The sequence below is a fragment of the Pecten maximus genome, chromosome 16 (genome assembly GCF_902652985.1).
Source record: "Pecten maximus chromosome 16, xPecMax1.1, whole genome shotgun sequence".
Taxonomy (NCBI): Eukaryota; Metazoa; Mollusca; class Bivalvia; order Pectinida; family Pectinidae; genus Pecten; species Pecten maximus.
Window position 1 is genome coordinate 17,327,679 of NC_047030.1, and position 19,029 is coordinate 17,346,707.

The 19,029-nt window shown below is 37.4% G+C and overlaps 1 protein-coding gene across 2 annotated transcripts in view; it reads left to right on the forward strand.

The window, feature by feature from the left end:
* The window catches only part of LOC117344857 (mediator of RNA polymerase II transcription subunit 15-like), a 32,792-nt gene extending 17,022 nt beyond the window's left edge, over window positions 1–15,770 (forward strand). Inside the window, exons 7-14 of one of the 2 annotated variants that reach the window (XM_033907706.1) lie at window positions 92–203; window positions 725–760; window positions 5,190–5,345; window positions 5,991–6,264; window positions 6,868–6,964; window positions 9,171–9,400; window positions 11,978–12,061; window positions 14,601–15,770. In XM_033907706.1, the coding sequence (XP_033763597.1) occupies window positions 92–203; window positions 725–760; window positions 5,190–5,345; window positions 5,991–6,264; window positions 6,868–6,964; window positions 9,171–9,400; window positions 11,978–12,061; window positions 14,601–14,788 (1,177 nt within the window). In that variant the 3' untranslated portion in view covers window positions 14,789–15,770. The remainder of the gene's footprint in view (window positions 1–91; window positions 204–724; window positions 761–5,189; window positions 5,346–5,990; window positions 6,265–6,867; window positions 6,965–9,170; window positions 9,401–11,977; window positions 12,062–14,600) is intronic. The other variant, XM_033907707.1, reaches the window with a different exon arrangement.
* Window positions 15,771–19,029: the final 3,259 nt, after the last annotated feature.

The window sequence follows — 19,029 nt, forward strand, 5'->3', positions numbered from 1 at the left end:
CAAAGGACTATCCATTCAGCTGCCATCTATTTAAAGAATGTATAAGATCCTAAAGACAGGAGTATTATGTGTTATGGTTGTACTGTTGCAGGGTGACTCCAGGAGGTATTATAGAAGACGATGGAGATTTCTCAGACTTTTTTGCTATCCCTGATCACATCGACGACTCCCAAAAGAAAGTTGTACAAGAAATGCAGGATGAGGTTAGTAGTTCATTAGATATTTATACTACTGTATACAGTTGTTAAAATTTCAGAAGGCTAATATTTTGCAGTTGTCCCAGTCGGAACTACTTTGTGGAACTGCTTTGCGGGTATTAAATTTCGTGCAACACCAACTTGTAAACATTTGTGTGTATATAAAAATATTTTCTGTGTATTTATTTTCTAGTTATATTTATTTACCACAAATAGAACGAATTTAAATCCTTTACGAATATAACCAACTATACTGTACTCATTGACTGCCTTGTAACTCAGTAATAAACAGGTATGTTGTTCATGTTGTACTGCTAAGTTTGATATCAAATATTGAACCATATACCTAAAGCAAGCTTTTCGTTATCAAGGATTACAATCCAGGACCTTCCTCATCTTAAAAAGGAGAGTATCACATTAAACACATATGGCAGCCACTACATTGACCTAAAACTGGTAGTGCTAAGCTTATTCATTTGTTTTAATCTATCTTTTTGAGAAGATAATGATTTATTTTACTGTTGTAGGAGTTGGCACGACTACTACAAGAACAGGAACATAAGGTTTGTAAACAGGATCTCGTAATCAACATAATAAGATCACCCATCCTCTATAAGATCACCGCTTGCCCCCTATAAGATCACCGCTTGCCCCCTATAAGATCACCGCTTGCCCCTATAAGATCACCCCTTGTCCCCTATAAGATCACCGCTTGCCCCCTATAAGATCACCCCTTGTCCCTATAAGAGCACCCCTTGCCCCCTATAAGATCACCCCTTGCCCCCTATAAGATCACCCCTTGCCCCCTATAAGATCACCGCTTGCCCCCTATAAGAGCACCCCTTGCCCCCTATAAGAGCACCCCTTGCCCCCTATAAGAGCACCCCTTGCCGCCTATAAGATCACCCCTTGTCCCTATAAGATCACCGCTTGCCCCCTATAAGATCACCGCTTGTCCCCTATAAGAGCACCCCTTGCCCCCTATAAGAGCACCCCTTGCCCCCTATAAGATCACCCCTTGCCCCATATAAGATCACCCCTTGCCCCCTATAAGATCATCCCTTGTCCCCTATAAGATCACCACTTGCCCCCTATAAGAGCACCCCTTGCCCCTATAAGAGCACCCCTTGTCCCCTATAAGATCACCTCTTGCCCCCCTATAAGATCTACCGCCCCCTATAAGATCAAACGTCCCCTATAAGATTACCTGTCCCCTACAAGATCACCCCTTGCCCCCTATAAGAGAACCCCTTGCCCCTATAAGAGCACCCCTTGTCCCCTATAAGATCACCTCTTGCCCCCCTATAAGATCTACCACCCCCTATAAGATCAAACGTCCCCTATAAGATTACCTGTCCCCTACAAGATCACCCCTTGCCCCCTATAAGAGCACCCCTTGTCCCCTATAAGAGCACCCCTTGTCCCTATAAGATCACCCCTGGCCCCCTATAAGATCACCCCTTGCCCCTTATAAGAGCACCCCTTGCCCCCTATAAGATCACCCCTTGCCCCCCATAAGATCACCCTTTCCCTATAAGATCATCGCTTGCCCCCTATAAGAGCACCCCTTGCCCCCTATAAGATCACCCCTTGTCCCTATAAGATCACCGCTTGCCCCATATAAGAGCACCCCTTGTCCCCTATAAGAGTACCCCTTGTCCCCTATAAGAGCACCCCTTGCCCCCTATAAGAGCACCCCTTGTCCCTATAAGATCACCCCTGGCCCCCTATAAGATCACCCCTTGCCCCCCATAAGATCACCCTTTCCCTATAAGATCACACCTTGCCCCCTATAAGATCACCCCTTGTCCCCTTTAAGATCACTCCTTGCCCCCTATAAGATCACCCCTTGCCCCCTATAAGATCACCCCTTGTCCCTATAAGATCACCCCTTGCCCCCTATAAGATCACTGCTTGCCCCCTATAAGAGCACCCCTTGCCCCCTATAAGATCACCACTTGCCCCTTATAAGATCACCTCTTGCCCCCTATAAGAGCATCCCTTGCCCCATAAGATCAACCGTCCCCTATAAGATCACCTGTCCCCGACAAGATCACCCCTTGCCCGCTATATGAGCACCACTTGCCCCCTATAAGAGCACCACTTGCCCCCTATATGATCAGCCGCCCCCTATAAGATCACCCCTTGCCCCATATAATATCACCCCTTGCCCCCTATAAGAGTGCCCGTCCCCTATAATATCACCCCTTGCCCCCTATAAGAGCACCCCTTCTCCCCTATAAGATCACCTCTTGCCCCCCTATAAGATCTACCACCCCCTATAAGATCAAACGTCCCCTATAAGATTACCTGTCCCCTACAAGATCACCCCTTGCCCCCTATAAGAGCACCCCTTGTCCCCTATAAGAGCACCCCTTGCCCCCTATAAGAGCACCCCTTGTCCCTATAAGATCACCCCTGGCCCCCTATAAGATCACCCCTTGCCCCTTATAAGAGCACCCCTTGCCCCCTATAAGATCACCGCTTGCCCCCCATAAGATCACCCATTCCCTATAAGATCACCGCTTGCCCCCTATAAGATCACCACTTGTCCCTATAAGATCACCACTTGTCCCTATAAGATCACCCCTTGCCCCCTATAAGATCACCCCTTGTCCCTATAAGATCACCACTTGTCCCTATAAGATCACCCCTTGTCCCTATAAGATCACCCCTTGCCCCTATAAGATCACCCCTTGTCCCCTATAAGATCACCTCTTGCCCCTATAAGATCACCCCTTGCCCCCTATAAGATCACTCCTTGCCCCCTATAAGATCACTCCTTGCCCCCTATAAGAGTACCCCTTGTCCCCTATAAGAGCACCCCTTGCCCCCTATAAGAGCACCCCTTGTCCCTATAAGATCACCCCTGGCCCCCTATAAGATCACCCCTTGCCCCCCATAAGATCACCCTTTCCCTATAAGATCACACCTTGCCCCCTATAAGATCACACCTTGCCCCCTATAAGATCACCCCTTGTCCCCTTTAAGATCACTCCTTGCCCCCTATAAGATCACCCCTTGCCCCCTATAAGATCACCCCTTGTCCCTATAAGATCACCCCTTGCCCCCTATAAGATCACTGCTTGCCCCCTATAAGAGCACCCCTTGCCCCCTATAAGATCACCACTTGCCCCTTATAAGATCACCTCTTGCCCCCTATAAGAGCATCCCTTGCCCCATAAGATCAACCGTCCCCTATAAGATCACCTGTCCCCGACAAGATCACCCCTTGCCCGCTATATGAGCACCACTTGCCCCCTATAAGAGCACCACTTGCCCCCTATATGATCAGCCGCCCCCTATAAGATCACCCCTTGCCCCATATAAGATCACCCCTTGCCCCCTATAAGAGTGCCCGTCCCCTATAATATCACCCCTTGCCCCCCTATAAGAGCACCCCTTCTCCCCTATAAGATCAACCGTCCCCTTTAAGATCACCCTTTGTCCCCTATAATATCACCCACCCCCTATAATATCACCCGCCCCCTATAAGATCAACCGTCCCCTATAAGATCACCTGTCCCCTACAAGATCACCCCTTATCCCCTATAAGATCTCCCCTTGCCCCCTATAAGACCACCCCTTGCCCCTTTAAGATCACCCGCCCCTATTAGAGTGTTCAACCTACTTAATCTTCTAAAAAAAGGATGATTGTGTCGATGAAATGCTATCTTCTTTACTGAACACTCAGTATAGCCCAATAACTCGTTGCAAACCATAATCCAGAGAAATGATATAGACAGACTACTTCCAAAAATATTATTTCTTCTCTAACCCTTCTGGCTTTTTGTAAACACACTGTGCTTATTAGGTAGACTACAGCAAGGACATAAGATGTACAGGCTAATGTCAGTCTGTGTTGCTTTGTCATGTTTAAGTAAGTGTGACTGTAGAATTGGTCAATTGGTCCAGTACTTTGTGAGGGCTATTATGGTAAACTAATATAACTCTCTGAAAATCTCTGTATAGAGTTTCTGTGAAAATGTGGATCATAATATGGTATTGTTTGAATCAGATTACTTGTTTTGGTTATGAAAAACCTGGAGTACCTCCCCTTGGGTAGACATTTTACACGAGAGTCCTAAATAAAAATGCAGAAAATGTTGAATTTAAAGTGAAAGTGGATACCGTATAGCGGGAAATTTTAGCGGTCATAAAGTTTGGCGATTTGGTCTTGAAAACTGATAGTTAAATTTTGGCGGGTTAAAATTTAGCGATTTCCCTCAAATCTAGGGTTTTAATTTGGCGTTGAGCATATGTAATACCTACCGGTATATATCGATAATTATGTTATGCCAATACATCCAAACCATGTTGATTAATTGTGTTGTGTATTATCGATACTCTGTCTCGAAACCGGAAACTATTTCAGACGAACACATACATGTAGATTTGTCAAATTAGTGTTTATATGAGTATGTGTACAAGCAACAAAGAGAATTTAATCAACCGTAAGATATCGCCATGGTCATCTATTGTATGATGTGTATACGAAAAGGTAAGTTAAACAATGAGCATACAGGTAAAGTGTTAACATTAGTTCATTGAATGGTATGGGTAGATGGCTTTGTTTTCACAAAAAAAATAATTATGATTTGATATATGTCATACTTGTATTGCTATACATATATCACGAGTAGTTGTTCACTACATTTGTAGTTACTCGTATTACATGTACCTATCGGCATTTTAGCCGACAGTTGCCAGGCAACAACCAACGTTACGCACAAGTCGTTAAGCTCTTGAGTTATCAAATGTAAATGGCGGTCGGAACGGAAACTATTGGCGAAATTGAAATTTTCGCGTCTTTTTATTTGGCGGTGTTAAAATTTGACGGGTTAAATTTTGGCGATCTTTATACCGACCCGCCAAATTGCCAAATTCAAGCCCCGCTAAAATTTCCCGCTATACGGTATATCCAGGTTACATCAAGCCTGCAAGATTAAAAGGAGAAAGAAATAGTAGAAACAATATGGGTTTATGTTTCAGCGAACTAAAGCCGAAGTTGATCGAAACAAACTGAAGGAAATTGAAGAACAGGATGAGCGTCTCGCTAAAATCATTCAAGAACAGGATAAACTACGTATGAAGAGAGCAAAACAGCGCAAGAAACAACAGCAACAGGAAGAACACCGACGACAGCAGGTAATCACCACGTTATAAATTATTACTTTTTTGTTTAGAAAACTGAATATTTTACATTCAACACACAGTAATGTTGGACTATAGGATGGTACTTCATTCTCCCTGTTGGTATTTGCTGATTACATTTTCACCTGCTCTCAATTATATACGGCCCTTTTGTGTGGGCAGTGTCCAGTACATAACTATGGTCTTCGGGGACTGCTTGCATCACATTGCTATTTTCTAATGTACATAATCTTTTAATTGTATAAATGTCTCATCCGTTGATTGTGCAACAACGCACACTTACAATTATTGTATGTCGGTGAATTAGCTGATCACAGAATTTAAGGAATACTTAAAATTGTTTATATGTCAAAACAGTCTGGATCAGAAATTTTTCCCGTGGGGTATATGAAAACAGTCTGGAATGAAAGATTTTCCCATGTATATGTGAAAACAGTCTGGATCAGAATTTTTTCCCATGGGGTATGTGAAAACAGTCTGGATCGAAAGATTTTCCCATATATATGTGAAAACAGTCTGGATCGGAATTTTTTCACACTTCGAATTAATGTAAAATAAAATCAATGCAAAATACAAAGTTGTAATTTTGCTTACTCCTTCATACAAAGTATTTGATATATAATGTGTCACTTATTGCAGCAAATGACAAACAATAGTCCTGCTTCTCGCCCTTTACCTGATCTACCGGGTCAAAGGTCATCCACGTCAGACTCACCAATGCCTCCAGTACAAAAGCCCCCAGAGCGTACACGTTTACGACGAGACAGTTTCCTACAGGGCATCGACAGCAGTCAGATTCCTCCTCCCTCCGTCACCGGCGACACACTTCAGTCACGCCAGTCTGGTCGGTCTTCACGCCCCATTGACACCCTACCTCAAGATAGTGTACAGAACGTGGAGAGATGGTTAGCAGGTAAACAAACATGGCCGCAGTAGATCATGACGGATAAGCAAAATGTCAATACACTACTTTTCATATATTATAATGTTGTAGGAAAGGCCTGCTGATTTGATTATACTCAGGTCCACTGAATACATCAGTGTACATATGCTTCACATGTCATTTGTCTGATGAAGTGTACATATGCTTCACATGTCATTTGTCTGATGAAGTGTACATATGCTTCACATGTCATTTGTCTGATGAAGTGTACATTTGCTTCACATGTCATTTGTCTGATGAAGGTGACAGAGTAAGTCACCAGAATATCCCATATAAAATCTGTAACAGGTTGTTAAATATGACGGCTACAATTCATGTATAACCAGACATTTTACTGGTTAGTCTTTACAGCTGTGTTTCCTACAAAGTAAGTGTTGGAACAAAAACATTGTGTTTTATCCCTGATGTACTCTGATCAACAGTTTTGAGCTTCATTTGACAATGATGTATATAATCATAAAATACTCATTTAGGAGTACCCAGACCTCATGATCTAATTTAGAACACAGTAATATGAAGTCTTTAATAAGATTTTGCCTTCTCCTGCTCTGATAAAAAAACTTGTTTTATCAGGAACAACCTCAGCAGCTGATCCGGTGGATAGTCACATGCTTCCCTCCCCTTCTCCCCCGGGGAGTTACCACAGTGAGGAGGAGATGCCACCCTATAGGTAATACCGCTACACTAAATTGTTCTGTGCAGTTCGCTTTGTTTTCATTAACTTTGTCAAGAATTGATAGTTCACTTTGTCAGTTTTTTGTCCACCATCATCAGATGGTGGGCTATTCATGATCAAATCGTGCTGCGCCTGTGGTCCCCCGTCCGTCTGTCCGTCTGTTCCTCCGTAAACAAGAAATCTTTCTCAAATTTTATTTGTAGGCTCCCCTTGGTCTCTAGTTGTGCACTTTGCATTTTGGGACCAATTGGAAAACAATATGGCCGACAAGTGGCCATCTTGAATTTTAACAATTGAAGTTTGTTACCGCTATTTCTCAGAAAGTACTAAAGAGATCTTTCTCAAATAGCATATGAAAGTTCCTCTTGGTCAGGTCAGTATTTGTGTAAATTGCATTTTGGGATCAATCTGAAAACAACATGGCTGGCAGGTGGCCATCTTGGATTTTGACAATTGAAGTTTGTTATCGCTATTTCTCAGAAAGGGCTTAAGGGATATTTTTCAAATTTTATATGTAGGTTCCCCTTGATCCCTAGTTGTGCATATTGCATTTTGGGATCAATCTGAAAACAACATGGCCGGCAGGTGGCCATCTTGGATTTTGACAATTGAAGTTGTTACTGCTAGTTCTCAAATTCCATATGAAGGTTCCTGTGATCACTAGTTATGCATATTCCTGTATAGGACCAACCTGACAACAACATGGCCAACAGGCAGCCATCTTGGATTTTGACAATTGAAACTTCATTAACAATTTCTTAAAGTACTACATGGCTATTATGGGTCTTTCTCAAATTTGAATGTAGATTCCCCTTTGTCTCCAGTTGTGCATGCAAGTCTGATTGAAAGAACTAAATAGATGACAAAGAGTATAGCCATCTTGGATTTTGACAATTGCAGGTTGCTCCTGCTATATAATGTTATGTTAAGTTATTAAATGCTTTGAGGGAAGAGTGATAGAAGGGAAAAGAAGAGAAAAAATCAGTCTTGCATTTGACTGATATGGATCATTCAATGGGCGCCAAGTTCCTTCTGGGATCTCTTGTTATTAACTTTATCAAGAAGTGATAGTTGACTTTGTCTGTTTTCATTCACTTGATCAAGAATTATATTCTTTTTAATCTAAGCAATTTTTCCAATTGATAAATATTGATGGCATACAGCCTAACTTATTAAGCTACACTCTTTCAATTTCCCCCTCTCCACTCAGAACTATGGTTATCTGACTATCCATTACATGTTGGGGAGGCTGATTGACCTTTCTCTATTAAAACTGAAAATATTTCTGTAGAAACTGCTCCAGTGCATAAACAGGAACTAATGACTAAGTATCAACAATTATAGTCACTTAAATTCACTCCTAAATTGTATAACCAGAATATTCAAAAATCTTGAACTAAAACATAAGAAGTTGCTGTTTTAGCAGTAATTTTGAACAATCTGCAACTTTTAGTCCATATCTTATACTTGTTTACAATTTTGAATTCAAGCATGTGATCTCATTTGTTGAAAGTTTCTTATAACCTGTGAAATTTTCTGTGAAAAGTTCTAAATAATTTGTACCTCACAATGCACTTGTGGTGTTTAATCTTAAGTTGTTTTTATTTTTCTATCTTTTTTTTTTTTGAACATTTTATAAGAATATTTTCCATTGTCATCACATATCTAGAATTTAGACATTTATCAGTGATAATTTTGCCTTTTGAACTAGAAATAAAGCAACACTTGTCAAGTATCATTTCATCTTCAGAACTTCAAATAAGACAGAGTTTGTATATATGTATATCTTTTGTCTCAGGTTATTTCATCTTTAGAACTTTAAGACATAGTTTGTATATGAAATCTTTTGTCTAAGATCATTTCATCCTTAGAACTTTAATTAAGACCTATATTGTATATAATATCTTTTGTCTAAGATTATTTCGTCCTAAGAACCAGAGCTAAGGCAACCCTAAAGCTGGTGTCAGTTACTAATTCAAACACTGGCCACATGATGTAGATTTCTTTGTCCCCAGATATGTACATTTGAGGAAACAAGGTAGTATTATTGATGTTTAATCACACAGATTTGTGTTTGTGACAAAAGTTAGCTATTGGCTGCCTCTAATATTTTGTGTAACTTTTACTAATTCCACAATTTTTGTTTTGTTGGTTTTATTTTAAATTTTGAGTTTTTTCTTTCGTTTTTAATCATTTCCAGGCCACTTCATCCTCCGAAGCATGTGTCTGTTATAAACACTGCTTCCCCACCTAACCCTGCCCTACGTAACCAAACCCAAGACGAACCCTGCTATGCGGTCAGTAATGCCATTCCGTACAATATTGCCGCCGCCATTGACCCTACGTATAAACGGCGACAACATCAGATACACGAGGAGACCGATGTGAAGATTCCTATACAGCTAGCAAGCTCGCTACCAACCAGTGGAGGTATATCTCCCCTCACTCTAGTGATTAACGTGTGATAAAGCACAGTGTCATATCACAAGATCTACACAATATATGGCAATTTAAAATACACATCAAACAAAACTGAAAATGATTTAAATGATAATCTGATCAAACACCAATTCTAAATTACATGAGGATGGAAGAATTTTAAGGACAAATTCAAAAACACTAGAACGTTATCAAATCCTTTCTGCTTTCTTCTGAAAAATGTCATCAATAAACCATAACTATTACAGTAAATTTCTATTAGAGATTTGTGAAAAAGATTTTACTTATTTGAATTTAATTTTTAGGAAAATGCATGTGATAGTAGGTAGCCTAAATATTACATATGTAGTATCCAATCTATCAATCCACAGGTTTGGCTAACATCGTCCCTTCTACAACATTACAAGGCTCGGCCAACATGTCTGTATACCTCCCTTCTACAACATTATAAGGCTCGGCCAACATGTCTGTATACGTCCCTTCTACAACATTACAAGGCTCGGCCAACATGTCTGTATACCTCCCTTCTACAACATTATAAGGCTCGGCCAACATGTCTGTATACGTCCCTTCTACAACATTATAAGGCTCGGCCAACATGTCTGTATACGTCCCTTCTACAACATTATAAGGCTCGGCCAACATGTCTGTATACCTCCCTTCTACAACATTATAAGGCTCGGCCAACATGTCTGTATACCTCCCTTCTACAACATTACAAGGCTCGGCCAACATGTCTGTATACGTCCCTTCTACAACATTATAAGGCTCGGCCAACATGTCTGTATACCTCCCTACTACAACATTATAAGGCTCGGCCAACATGTCTGTATACCTCCCTACTACAACATTATAAGGCTCGGCCAACATGTCTGTATACCTCCCTTCTACAACATTACAAGGCTCGGCCAACATGTCTGTATACCTCCCTACTACAACATTATAAGGCTCGGCCAACATGTCTGTATACCTCCCTACTACAACATTATAAGGCTCGGCCAACATGTCTGTATACCTCCCTTCTACAACATTATAAGGCTCGGCCAACATGTCTGTATACGTCCCTTCTACAACATTATAGGGCTCGGCTAACTTGTCAGTAGATTATCCTCAGTATTTATTGTAAATTCTTCTGTACTCTTTTAAAATAGAAATTAATAACTAGGTACCAATACAATTATATATTACTTTCTTACTTACAGTTGAAAATGGTAATTTCTTGTTTGTCTTTTCATGACATAAAAAATTTGCACTTAATGGTTTTTGAAAATTCAATGTAATACCTTGGGATGAATTATCATGGCAGGGATCTTCACACACTTTAAGTGATCAATCTACAAATCTATAAGAACGGGGGCACCATTATTATCAATAAAGAATCCTGAACCATTCTAATCCTGAGGATGGGATGCCCTGATGGAAGAGTTAGTAACATTAAGCATTGCTGTGTATAAGTTATAATTTGTATATAAATCTTACCAAGATATTGAAATCATAACCAGTTATATTTCTTTTTGAGTTTCATCTATTTAGTTTTATCGTTAGCTGTATAGAATGAGTACTGCTAACTGTAATCAATGGCTTTATTATTATCAAAATATGGTATATCATTTACATTTTGATATAAATACACATTTTCCTTTAGTTAATAGCCATTGCTTGCACAAACAATTCAATACAAAAGCACTTTGTTTTCTGTATCTTTGTCATTGTCACCAACTTGCTTTAACAGGCTTTGGTTGCACTGCTAACGTACTGCTTTGGGTCGTGCTTTGGAAACTGACAAAGTCGTTCGTGGTATCTGTAACAGGTATTCAGGGGCTGTGTGTCGGGCCGTTCTAGCTGTATGCTTCTTTTGTTCATTGATTTAGATTATATATTTTCTACCAGAAGTTGATTGGAGGTGTAAAAACAAAATAGTGTCTCCCGTTTGGGTAGATGTATATTACTTTGTAACAAGAAAGTTGATCGGTTGTTGGCATGGCAACAAGCTTTTAATAGGATGATAGTTGTTTGAGAGAGAATATCTTGCTTTGTAGCAAGAAAGTTGATAGGTGGTAACATAGCAACAAGCTTTTGATAAGCTGATACATGTAGTTGTATGACAGAACATATGTCGCTTTGTAACAAGACAAAAAAAATTGGTTGTAAACATGCATAGCGAAAAGATTTTGATAGGCTGATAGTTGTATGACAGAACATATGTCGCTTTGTAATAAGACAGTTGATTGGTTGTAAACATGCATGGCGAAGGCTGATAGTTGTTTGACAGAAAATATTTTGCTTTGTAGCAAGGCAGTTGATTGGTTGTAGACATGACAACAAAACATTTGATATTTTGATACAAAATGTAGTTCCTTAACAGAAAATGTAACAAGAAAGGTCATTGGATATAAAGACATTGAAAAAAGCCTTTTTATTGGCTAATAATTGTTTGACAGAAGTACAATTTGCTTTATAACAAGTGTGTGGATTGTGTGACAGCTTTTGCCTAACTGTTGTGGCAGTGGTTATATGCCTAACTGTTGTGGCAGTGGTTATATGCCTAACTGTTGTGTTGTGTAACAGAGACAGATTTGGAATGGGACCCAAATGTAAGGGGAAGTCTCCGACGTCCAAAAGGCACCTGGAACCCAGCCTCCATCTCCATCGGTACCGTATACCTTTATTCCAGCATAACTAAGGATAGTTCAGAGAGCTTGCTGCAAGTCTTAGGAAATATTTATATTTATATTAATGCTGATATATCCAATCCATTTGATTTTTGTATTATTTGTGAACCATTGTTATCTCAGTATTTAATTCCTGCATGGGGTTCAAAAAACAAATCAGCAAAATTTGTTTCCAGCATGAGCTGTGTGCTATGTTATACACATTAATATACTATATACAAATTTATATATATATAATTTTTCATATGTTTTGATATATACTTACTCTATATATATATATTATATATACCTGGTATATGTATACATAGCTTGTCCGTAATTATCAGGAGTATTTTGTGATATAATGTACTGTATTACCACTATATATTATGTGAGGCTGTTGTTATCAAGTTTGATTACTTGGACAGAAAATTTTAAAATTGGCCAGTGGAAAAAAGATAATCAAGTTCTATGCCTGCTTGAGAATTTCTGTCCAGGTAACATTAATGGAATAGAATATATTTGAAAAGCCTTGTTTTCAGTGCACAGCTATTTTAAAATCAGTGCTCCTTATCAACTGCCTATCACAGAACTCCACAGGAATATGTAGTACTCCCAATCCGAATCTCTCCCCTTTCTATATACTAACAGCTTTAGTGTAGTGCATGCTATCCTTATACACCTAATAACTGACTACATCTGTAAGATGCATGGAAAAATTGATATTTTTCATTATTTGTAAATAGTTTTGTCTTTAATTAAAAACAGTTGTTGCTATTATAAATCTTGTTACTGTTCAAAATACTATCTATATAATTATATATATCATTTTTTATTTAATTTTTTAGCCCCATACATTGATAGAATTACTTAGAACCGTTCATTAAGAAAATTATCAAAAGCACATTTTAAAAAATTTATGGTGAACTAGCTGTATTGTGGCTTTACTTGAGTGCTTGTGAGACACAACCTTCATATTTTTACATAGTGTTTATATACGTCATGTCATTAGTAGTATTAGTCAACAATACGTCATGTCATTAGTATTGTCATTGTGAGTTATTATATAAAGACTTTATATAACCTCACACTTGGTAATGAGAGTTATAGTAATATGTCTGTGTGTATCTATATGTATATGTGTGTGAGCATGTGCCTGGTGCTGTCCGTAAAGCTTGTGTACAAGATATATCTTGAATCCTGGTACAACAGATTTAGTGTACCAAGACATTCAGTTTTACACCTGATTATAGCTTTTATGTTCATTGTTTAATCTTATAATCATATCTCAGACTTTACCACTTTGAAATAAAAAAATAAGTTTGTGAATAAGACATCTCGTAAACTCCTTTGTAGATTCATAATTTGTTAGTACAGCATATAGAGAAAATTGGATTCAGTTCCACGCAATCCATGTAAAGTAGGGTCTTTTTTACTTCAGACTTCAGTAGCAAAACCTCAAAAATTTGAACAATTAAAATAACCTCTTATTATAATAGTAATCAGTAATGTAGGTTTGTGTAACTTTTCCTTTGTTATGTAGGATTAACTGGTTGTGTGTGTGCCTTTATATCTGTGATTATGAGGAGAGAAATACTGTTATATCCAATACCGGATAATCAGGGATTTTTCCGAGTTGGAAGGGAGGGAATTAAAGGATGAGGATCTGTGAAATTATAAGACACGTGTAGTGTAAATATTATCAGCCGTCATAGTGTACCATCATTAGCCGACTCGGTCTCATCCAGTCATCCAAGGTTACTGTGACAATCATAATTTTTCTGAACAGATTATATGCTATCGACAATCCAGTTGAATTGTTACACAAAGACTTAATTACCAGTTATTGTATACAACGATCATGTGACAAAGTTTGTAATTTGATATCAAGAGCAATATTTGCGGAAAGTATTTATCCTTTTATAGCCAGATTGTGAAATTTTGATTCTTTATAATTTTATACTTTTGTTTTAATTGAAAATTGTGAAATTTTTTACCTTTGAAAATAATCGGCTATACAATTCTGTTAAACAAATTTTGACACATTTCAATTTCACTAACCCTGAAGAAATCAACTTCTACCAATTAACTGACCTACTTCACCCTGTGGAAGAATTTGTAAATGAGAGAGTGTATGAAACACAGAAAAGACTCATTTTACAGAGGGTGAACGTTTGGTTTAAAGATTGCAAGAAATTTGGAAGAGACAAAGTCGGGCATTTAGTTTAAACCATTTAGATGCCATATAAGGAAAAAGAGAATCTGTGACAGTTGGTTTTGCAGAAGTTAATCTGATCAGGACAGTTAGTGTCTGCCATTGTCGGAGACCCACGGTTGATTGTAATACCCTATGCTACACTTATCAGCCGGTGATAAGTGTAGCGTATAGCATAGTGCAATTAACCGTGGGTCTCCGACGATGGTGCCTGGACTACCATAACAGTAATCTTCTTTATAAAAAATTAACAATACAAAAGTTTGCATTCTCTGTCAAGTATACAGAAAATATTTACTGACCATTTTTCCTCCTATTTTGACAGACGGTTCATTACACAGAGATGATAGCTTTACTGACGAGGGACCCGTCCTGAATCCATGGCAACCAGTCCAAGGTCAGAGGAGGTCAGCGTCAGACCGCACCAAAAGACCCAAGAAATCTGTATCCTCTCCAACAGCTGCAACTGCGACAAAGGGTCAGAAAAACAACAGTAGCTGTAAACAGCAGTGATTTGTACTAGTGTCAAAGGTTAAAGGTCATGGCACTATTTCGGTAATACATGTACACCACAAAGTAGTTCAGTAGCCACTAATCCATTTTCTCAGACGAAAACATTTTTAAGTAATATAAAATTGTTTCAGAGCATGGATTATATTACATACACAAAATGGATATTTTCATGTTTATTGATCAAATTTTTAACAACATAATAATATTAACATTTCATTAAGTAATATTTAATTTTGCGTGCTTGAATAATTCAACTTTTATATAAAACCATTCATATTTATTGTGAAGATAAGAAATGGTACAGTAGTTAATCTTTCAAATCATCCCCACTAAAAATTTTCTTTCATAATTTTATATTAAGAAATATTTATAGATTTCTTTTATAATTGCATTTTGCGGAGTTAAGAGTATACAATGAGATGAACTGTAGACACAGGACTTGTAATGAATATCTGTCCTACCTATGTTTTAGCTGTACTAGGAGGATTGTGAGGTGAATTAAAATTATACAAGGCTCATAATGAAATATATGGCTTTATAACATGAAATCTGCTCAAATGTTTGATAAGAGCTTTATTTAACATTCCAAACTTAGGCTAAAGGGTTTGAAACTGAGAGGAAGAATTTGACTGAGAGTGCATGATGACAATAATCCACAAGTGCTGTGATCTACATTTTATAGAACTTGTGATGACATGAAATACAACAAATTATGGATAATAATGTACCATGCCTGTTATTCTGACAGAGGCATATTCTGTACACATGTGCTGACGACAAATTTTGGTGTTCTGGTTATGAAGGGGGTCATCATTTCCTGGTTAATATATCTTCTGACATTTTAGTATTTTTACTTTGTCATCTGGATAAAACCTAGTTTTGATTTAATTAGAAGGCTCTTTTGTAACCACTGATTGAGGAATAAGGATAATCATGTAACCAATAATGTCACAAAAACCAACATCCATTTTTATACAGTTATGTGAAAATTCAGCTGATAAAATATGCAGATTCTGGGGATAAAAAAATCATGAATTACAAATTGAGATTTATCAATTAATTTTCTGCAAAGTCATGTCAACTGTGACCTTTCACCTTTCACCTTCATCCAGCGTTATCCGGGATGGTTGACATCTATGACTTTGTAAGATAATTATACATGCATATATAGATGTGCTTGATAAGGAAAACTTGTTAAGGGAAAAACTTGTGTGGTAGACAATACCAATGGTTTTTACATGTGCTTGTGTGAAACATTTATGGTAATCTCAGTTTTATTAATATCTTCTTGTTACCATTTGTTATTCACCAGAAAAAAGAACATAAAATACACTCATTGTGCATTATAAATGATATTTTTTATCATTTATAACATGAAAATATAAAATGTGTACACACATAGGTCAACTGGAACTAAACATACCAAAACCAAACTCAGCCTTAATCATACTGCTTTCACTTAGTATTTCTGATGAATATTTTAATAAGTAGATATACATGAAGAGTATTTCTGATCAATATTTTATGTAGATACATGAACGGTTAGCTAAGCAAATGTTTAGTTTGCTTTATATGACTATTACATTTCTATTATTAGATATTTCTGTATTAGTATCTTGTATATTTCTAATTCATTTTTTTTTTTTTTTTTTTTGAAAAAAATATTCTTAGTGCCTGGAAGAATGTGTCATACCATCCAAGATATTTTATCAAACATTTTTACAGAATTTAACAATGATATACAACTGTATATGCAATTCATTATTCATTCAAATGCTATTGTTAATATAAAATGTTCTCGATTTTGAAATACTATCTTTTTAGCTCAACTTGTGCTAAAAAAGTCCTGAATGTCTGCTATTAGCTCAGATCGTTATGTCCATCGTTTCTCCCACATTTTTTTTTTAATATAAGGAGTTCTAAAAAAAGACCACAAACTTATTATGTGAAATGTTGATTTACATGGAGAACCTTGAATACAAGGAGGGTAGGTAATACCAGGGTGTGAAGCTAACGGTGCATTAAATCTTAATGACTTGCCAACCATGGTTTAACGACTTTGTTAGTTGAACGACAGTTTTGAACAACTGGGCCCAGAAGTTGTTCACTTGACAACACCCGCCATGTTAAGTCTAGTAAACTCCAGATTAGGCAAAGTCCTTAAAATGAGTACCATAGTGTAGTTTTCAAGTTTCAAGTTATATTTTACCTTCAAGCATCAGGGCGTTGTGGCCTATTCCTATCAGTATACAGTACATAGATATCATAAGGACATTGACATCGTACAGAGTGGAGAGTAATTGTTATTCATTATCAAGGTAACCTTAGTTGGTGATTAGAGTTTTAGGTATAGGGTATTTGGACAATTGCTTACTAAGGGGCTTACATACATTGTAAATATACAATTGAGTAAAACGTACCAAAATCATCCATCAGATGTAAACAAAGATCTGTTATATATACTACTAGTGCAAGTTCACCTTTACTTATTTGAAGGTCACAGATTTGAGATGGGTTTTCAAATAAAAATCATCAATATGTGACATACAAGCCCAGCTAGCCTCTTGTTGACTATGCAGATGAAAATGCCTTATGAGATTTTTCCCTTTCATGGCCTTTTCCTCAGTAATTGTATTTGTCATCGTATCCTCCGTCCAGTCAAATTTCAACAATTTTCAAGTACCAGGTAATAATTCGTGAAATAAAAGACTGGACGTAACATGAAACCAGCAACAAAGCATGTGGATATCATGATATTACATCACTGTTGTTTATAGATATTAATTATGGTAATTAACATTCTGTTTTAATCTCTAGTCCACTGTTCTATTACCACAGCTGACGCGAGCTAGCCGTGGCGAGATTTGAATTTGTTAATAGTTGTGAGAAAAAGGGGTTCACTAATTAGTCTTGGTTGTGTTAGTTTTATCTTGTCTTTATCTTGTCTCAATAAGGTTGTAATCATGTCATGACACTTGATGTAAAGCGTTTAGCTGTATTAACAGTTGTAAAATAACATTGTTTACATAGTACAAAGTGTAGTGATGGTTGTATTATGACATTGGGTACTTAGTACAAAGTGTAGTGAGGGTTGTATTATGACATTGGGTACTTAGTACAAAGTGTAGTGAGGGTTGTATTATGACATTGGGTACTTAGTACAAAGTGTAGTGAGGGTTGTATTATGACATTGGGTACTTAGTACAAAGTGTAGTGAGGGTTGTATTATGACATTGGGTACTTAGTACAAAGTGTAGTGAGGGTTGTATTATGACATTGGGTACTTAGTACAAAGTGTAGTGAGGGTTGTATTATGATATTGGGTACTAAGTACAAAGTGTAGTGAGGGTTGTATTATGACATTGGGTACTTAGTACAAAGTGTAGTGAGGGTTGTATTATTACATTGGGTACTTGGTACTAAGTGTTGAAAAGGTTGCATCATGATGCTTTTCGTGATTGTTCTGTGAAAACAGACTTTGGTTAGGAACCCTGGCATACTGACCTGTGTTCATTTTAGTATTGCTGTTTGACCTAATTGTTTGTATTACAGTGGTAATACTGCATTGCTCGTTAGGTCTACTAATTTTTGGCTATATACAGGAATTCGTAAATCATTTTCCTGTCACGTACGGTTCTACTGTATACAGTCCTTTATTAGTTATTTCCATTAGCCATTTTTGCACTCTATGTAGGCATGTAAGTAAATGTCCCTGTGATATTTTCAGTTCTACATAAAAAGAACTTTATAGATTAGAGGTCATTTTCTGGAGATTTCCTTGTAATATACCAAATATTATGGTAGGAAATGTGAATTTTACTTCTGTCCAGGAATACTAACAATCTGTGCTTTATAAACAAAGCGTCATTTTTTGTAACACATTGTGTTCCTACTTTCGATGTGTCTAAATCAGTGAAATGTTTGTAATACATTATGTTCCTACTTTCGATGTGTCTAAATCAGTGAAATGTTTGTAATACATTGTGTTCTACCTTCCATGTGGCTAAATCAGTGAAATGTTTGTAACACATTGTGTTCTATACCTTCCATGTGTCTAAATCAGTGAAATGTTTGTAATACATTGTGTTCCTACCTTAGCTGTGTCTAAATCAGTGAAATGTTTGTAATACATTGTGATTTCACCTTCAATGTGTCTATTGTGTGAAGTCAAAGGAAGTACAACAGATAATCTTAAAGTACTGTCAAACCTGTGTAGAAAGGACACCCAAGGGACAAGACAA